General features: G+C 39.8%; 1 protein-coding gene across 2 annotated transcripts; it reads left to right on the forward strand.

Annotated features, from left to right (window-relative positions):
• The first annotated feature begins 129 nt into the window (after window positions 1–129).
• On the forward strand, window positions 130–6,564 carry LOC103714110 (GATA transcription factor 20). Of its 2 annotated transcripts, none has more exons than XM_008801253.6 (7): window positions 130–817; window positions 953–1,039; window positions 1,126–1,238; window positions 1,968–2,096; window positions 2,976–3,081; window positions 5,382–5,453; window positions 6,110–6,564. In XM_008801253.6, the coding sequence occupies exons 1-7, from the start codon at window positions 407–409 to the stop codon at window positions 6,182–6,184; spliced, it is 993 nt and encodes a 330-aa protein (XP_008799475.3). In that variant the 5' UTR covers window positions 130–406; the 3' UTR covers window positions 6,185–6,564. The 2 variants fall into 2 exon arrangements, with proteins under 2 accessions (XP_008799475.3, XP_008799476.3); XM_008801254.6 differs by having other exon boundaries at window positions 131–817; window positions 1,144–1,238.
• The last annotated feature ends 118 nt before the right edge of the window (window positions 6,565–6,682 follow it).

Consider the following 6,682-nt stretch of genomic DNA (forward strand, 5'->3'; position numbering starts at 1 on the left):
CTAATCGTCATCGTTAAAGTAAGCCCAGCGATTGCCCCGCGGTCCGCATCCTACGGCCCTGATTAATTCTCCACACCGTGCGACACCGTACCGGAAGACCCGCTGACGTCACACATTCTGCCATGTCTTAGTCCTCCTCCCTCCCCCTTCTCCCTCTCTCCTGTCCCACTGGCTCTCCCTTAGAGGCCTGAAATTCTAGGGTTTCAGAAATTCAGGGTTTCTCGATCCGCGCTCTCGAAAGACCTTCAGTCGTAATGGGCTCCGCGTCCAAGGTCTCTTCGGATCTCTTTTTCCAGCGGAGGATTCCAAAGTTTTGATTCCCGAATTTTATGGATTTTTGTTTCTGAAAGTAGTTTTTTTTCCCCAAAATCTTTTCTTTGATCGCGAGAGAGAGTGCGTGAGGGGGATGAGCGAGAACCCTAGCCAGCCGGCCGACGTGAAGCCGTTGGCCGGAGGTCTTTACCCGGCCCATCCGGCCCCCGCGCATCCCGCCGTGCTCATCCCGGGGCGGATCGACGAAGTACCCGGCGGGGGTGGAGGGGGCGGTGCCGAGGGTCAGTTGATTGTGGCCGCCGACGCCCAGGCCATCCAGCGGTACGCGGCGGAGCGGGACCAGCACAATGGCGGCGATGGGGACGGGATGGAGGAGGATCACGATGGGGCCGTGGAGGGGGAAGGGATGGAAGGCGACGTGCCCTCGGACCACGCCAATCTGGGGGATCCTCATGAGGTGGTCGCGCCTCAGGTTCCGGGGAATCAGCTAACCCTCTCGTTTCAGGGGGAGGTCTATGTGTTCGACTCTGTCTCCCCGGAAAAGGTGACATTTTTCCCCCTTTTCTTTGCACTTCCTCTTCTGGATAGTGGCAGGATTTTATTAAATTCATATTGCTCTTCTTTTAGAGATAATGTTGTTTTAGAATTGTGATAGACCTGCCTGTATTACACCGCGTAGGTTCAAGCTGTTCTTTTGTTACTTGGAGGGCGTGAGATAAACACGGGCTTGGCCTCGATTCCATCTTCTTCAAATCCATATAACAAGGTATAGTTCTTACCGCCACTGGCTTTTAGTAAGATACGAAGGATAAATTTCATGAGTTGTTTAATTGCTCTTTTGATATTTCACAGCGTTCGAATTTTCCTCAGCGAGTTGCTTCATTGATGAGGTTCCGAGAGAAGAGGAAAGAACGTAATTTTGACAAGAAGATACGTTACAATGTCCGCAAAGAGGTTGCTCTCAGGTAAGAAGTGGATATTATGAGATTGGTTCTTTTTTTGCTTAGTATAAATCTTTCATTCTGATATAGATATCAACCTGGCATTTTGAAGTGGTCTTGAGATTTTGAACAAAGATACTCATAACTATGAAACATTCTTTATGGCATCGATATTGGATGTCGCACTTAACTCAACCATTCGGCTCGTCTGGTTTTTTATTACCTTAAATTGTTGAATATTTTTCAAAATTGCCCCATTATTTTTATAAGTAACCTGTAATGTAGCATCTCAGATTATAGGGTTTCTTAGTGAGAATTAAGATTTCAGAATAACATGTGCACATGTGACTACCTCCAAGTCTGTTGGAAAAAGATGGATGGTTAATGTCTGGTTGACAAGTGTTTATAAGGACTAGAGCCCAAAGCATAGTTCTCGTCCTGAGCTGATTTTTATCTAATATTTGGTCTCTTCATGATTGGGGTGTAGCCCTTGGCAAAGAGACATTTATGATGCCAATCTTAGATGTGTGGCACACAACCTGTCCTTGCATGTGATTTTTTGAGAGTTTATGTTTGAGTTTTGCCCCTTTTAGCTGAAAATCTTTATTAGCGCTGATCCCTGATGAAACCTCAATGCATTCATCTCATTTTGGTTTTTATAGTTGCCTAATGTGGTGCACAATCCACAAACTTTTGGCAGTACATGTATTGCCATCTCTTTTTTGCCTATCATGTTCTTGGCTTTGTCAACAGGATGCAGCGGAATAGGGGTCAGTTCACATCCTCAAAATCAAAGCCTGAAGATGTGACTGCAGGTGCTACAAGTTTGGATGCCACCCAACGATGGGGTTCTGTGGAAGGTCGACCAGAATCATCTGCCACGTAAGTTTTATATTTAATTTTGGCTATTTGAGATTTCACAGATGAGAATCTAAATAACACTGCTTGTTGGTGGGGATCTGGTGTAACTTGGCAGTTTCTAAATTTAGTATGAAGGTACTAGGGCAATTATTAACTTCCAAATACGGTATCTTTGTGTGAAGAAAACCAAATTAGGATGTGTTTGGTCAAGGACAAGTGGCATTGCCAGCACATTATCCTTACTTTTCCATCCTTCATCTCCTATTCATAACATGTCTCCAAGATATTTGTTAGGGATTTGACCTGGACATCCAGCTCTTGATTTTTTTTTGGACGGGACAAAACAACTCCTTTGTACTGATTACAACTCAACACCTTTGGAATTTTCTATTAAATGAATGTTGTGACACCAAAAAAGTGTCACCTGCAAAAAAAGGTGCCAAATCACACATTGAATGAGATCCAACAACCCCCATGGCATGCATGATGCAATACTGGCTTCCTGGAACCAATGAGCTAAATCCTATATGATGGTAGGGAGATTACCAAAGTGAGAAGCGAAAGAACTATTGTAGGAAGTTGGAAGAAGAATCCTTTTAGGTTTTAGTTGGTCACGTTAATGATAGCCATTTGAAAGAAAGAGTGTAAAAAAGTTAATCTTAAGTCAGATGGCAGGGAGTACTTGTCCTGTTCACTAAGAACCAGGAGCTGGATGTGTTTTTAGAAGAAGGGGACTTTTCTGTGAGTGGATTGACTAATCCATCTAAAACTTCTTATCTCTCTTCCCCTCTGGGTTATATTTGTTTGCCTGCTTTCATTATCATGAGCAAGTCCTATTTTACAGTATATACAACATGATGTTTAATATCTGGTGTTTAATGTTGCCTCAAATTTGTTCAGATGCCATCACTGTGGCACCAGCTCCAGGGCTACACCAATGATGCGCCGTGGACCTGATGGACCAAGGACTTTATGCAACGCTTGTGGGCTTATGTGGGCAAATAAGGTAGTTATGTTATATAATCATTTTAGAACAATATTGTACTTAATTAGATCAACCACTATATTTCTGTCTGACCTCATGCTGCACATTTTGACCCCCTTTCTCACGCATGTGTGTGCAAGCTCAGTTTTGTTGGAGTATCCAGAAGAATTTTTAGGGACATTGATGTGGCATTATGTATTTATGCCTAATGGTACTAAATCCGCTGCTGCCATGTCCAACTTATTTGCATAACCAGAACTTGGTGCCACTTTGGTGGAGCATCCCTAGCTGCTGCTCAAGTAGTTCAATTGACACCACAGAGTTGGTGTTATGAACCGTTGGTCCAAAGTTTTCTCTTTTCACAAACAGCATAAAGAAAGCCTATTAGTTGCCTATATTTATCCTGATATTTCATATAAAGTCTTGTTTACTAATAAAAATTCAACAATAGTAGGTGATACTTTAGAGAGGTGTTAAATTATTATCCGTTCCCTTAGAAGAGGTACTTGCTATGGGTATGCAAGGAATTGACTTCTTCAATGGCTGTATCAAGATAATAATATTTCTATATGATCATGAATTTATGGACTAATTTTTCCATAGCAGTCTTAGTATTACTAAAAACTTTATGGAATTAATTTTGGAGAATAAGATTTTTGGAGTAGGATGTTGTAATATGTAGATAGGTTTGTAATTGATAAGAGGGACTCATAGATATCTTATATGGTTTAATATCTGATTTAGGCCAGATACAATGATAGATCTATTTTGCTGTAGTGGGCATAGGGGATGTCCAAAAATAACAGAACCTTAATTTGTTGGAATAATCTCGTGGGTTGATAAAATCACTTGAAGATAGGGATGTGGTCGCTGCTTTTCTCAGAAGGTAACCATTAAGCCCAGCTAAAGATGTGATGCTTTTGATTAAACACAAGGCGATTCTTTTACCAATAAAGTCAAACGAATCAATATTGAATCTTCTAATGGTATGTTGTTGCATCAACAGTTTTCTCTGTGAAAAAAAATATCCTTGATTTTAAAATGCAATTTAATTTCTGTCAGTATTGCTTCCTCCTTCCAATGGGTAGTTGATGATAATCCAGGACATAATGCTATGTGATAACACATGTATCTTGGCTTGTTATTCTGCTTTTGATGGGTCAAACTCATTCATTTGCTTGTTGAATTTTTTATGCCCACCTTTAGATGACTAGTGCTCCCCATAAATTTTTATTTGTTGGATGATATATAGGATTCTAGTATTTAAAATATTTCTTTAAATTGTTTGAGGAAATGAAGAGTCAGATTTGGCAATTATCGAAAAAGGAAAAAAGAGAACCAGATTTGACGTTATACTCGTTTGATAATAATTTACTAATGCTGCTCCTAAATATACATTTTAATGTTTTCATTTTAACGTTATACTCGGTATGATATGGGAATCTATTACCATAAACAGTTAATACTAGTACAGTGTTAACTTAGCGTTGTTTTTGCTATTACCAAATGTGGAATAAATGGATTATCAAAGATGCAAATATTTTCAGGAAGTATTATCATATTTTAGGATTTCACAATGACACTTATTGAGTTGTAACTGTTTTTACTGCTCTTCATTGCAAATCAACTGTTAGGCCTTAAAAGCATTGAACTGTGGCATCGTTTCTACATATTGACTTTAATCTATTGACGCCATATATATTGGCTTTTGTAGCATGTCTAGGTATGCGAGGTGCTATTTTTAGTGGTTCACTTTTTTCCATTATTAGTGCTAGTGGATTGTATGTACTTAATCAGTATTCTATAGATCTTACTTTTTGTGGGTTAATAAAGTGCCTATTTAGTTATGCTAAGTTTTGGTTAGTCAAGTTTTGACATCAAGTTAGAGCCAGTTGTAAAATGTTCTCATTCTCAAATTTTGATGGGTAGTTTGATTCATCAGATTGATTTATAAAATTGGAATGGCTTTATTGGTCTTTCATGATGCATTTTGATGTCACATTTCGTTTGTGTCCTTTATTATTGGGTATTTTCTGATAAAAACTTGTAGCTAAATTGTTAGTTGCATTGTGGTGCGTACTTTTTTAAGGGGGCTCTCTGAATTCTTTGTGCTGGTGAAAGCTGGCTCTTACTTATGCTTGTTGGAAATGCCAATCCTTTCTGAATATTTTTCTCTTTGCTTGGCCTTGAATTAGATGTCCTTCCAAACCGATAGCCAAATGAGAATTTCCTTTGAATTGTTAAGTCAGTGGCATGTGTTTTGAAATTTTAAACATTTTATATAGATTATTCAAGGCCTGCTTTTTGGTGCTGTCTTGCAGGGTACAATGAGGGACCTATCAAAAAATCCACCTGCAGCCATTCAGAATGCCTCATCGGAGCCAAAGGAAAGGGTGAGTTCTTTAGTTATTGCTGAAAGAAAGCACTGCTTGCATAATTTAGGGATGTAAGGTCAGCCAGTTCTGGGCTTTCATTAGGTTCAACCCTAGTTTACCTGGGATGAAACAATACAAAATTACTAATTTGGTGAAAGGCTATGCTTGCAAAACCTCCAAGGCTCCAACATAAGATCGGCATTGTCAATGTTTTTAATAAAGTCACCGAACTCTGTATAGTTTTCCATCGGAACAGTATAACATCAAAAAGAATGGAAAACCAATGGTATTGATTGTATCAGACTGGCATGCCCCAGTCAGGCTGGTAAGTATTGGCACTTGTACACGTGCCGGATTCGCATTGGAACGGTATGGCACTGCTGCTCCAGCAGTTTTCAAATCCATGGACATTATTCTTTGAAGTGTTGAGGCATTTTCAATTGCTTCTTGTCACCATACATGTTGGTTTGATTAATGCACATAGCGAGTGACGTCATTCTTGAGTGATTCCATGAGCGAATTGAGTGATGTTCATGAGCGAGATTCTGAGGATAATTTCTTCCAGATGAAACAGGAACAGCTTACAAACATGTCTACTGTTGGTATGCCCTTTGTTTCTTTTTTCTTCCCTCTCTTGGTTTTTTTCCTGAACTTTGTCCTTCATTTTTTCCCAGAATGGAACCAGCTCAGTAGTAGGCGAGCAGCAGCCTCTTGCAGTTACAGCTAATGGTCATGGTTCATCATCGTGAGAGGATCCTGGTTTGAGAGATGGCTATTGATGGTGGGACGTACCCGTTGCCGGGTTTCCAAGAACTTGCCACATTTTACATAGATGCCTGTACTATATGTTATTAGAGAATCAGATACAAATTTTTCTTTCTTTTTCGGGCTCTTGGCGATGCTTTCAGTCGATGTTCCAATGCTTTAGTTACCTTGGAGTCTCGCACATTGTTGCCCGGTAAAGGGGAAACCTATGTTTGTGTCTGTATTAGATTTTCTGCAGACTTTTGCAGTGCTGTCTGAGAATGCTAGCCAGTACCTGTCTGTGTTGCAATGCAAGACAGGGATTTTTTTTCTTCTTCACTTTAGTTAATTATTAAAAAAATGGAATGGTTATCTGACTCATCAAGATTGGACATTGTTATTGTCGTTTATCATTCCTTGATTATTTTCACTGCAGACCTGGACATTAACTTGCGAGGTGTACATTTAGATTAAGCCGAAAGCTTTTGGGGAGGTATATTTTG

The sequence above is a fragment of the Phoenix dactylifera genome, chromosome 12 (genome assembly GCF_051530095.1).
Source record: "Phoenix dactylifera cultivar Ajwa chromosome 12, Ajwa_hap1_PhDact_Kaust_v1.1, whole genome shotgun sequence".
Taxonomy (NCBI): domain Eukaryota; kingdom Viridiplantae; phylum Streptophyta; class Magnoliopsida; order Arecales; family Arecaceae; genus Phoenix; species Phoenix dactylifera.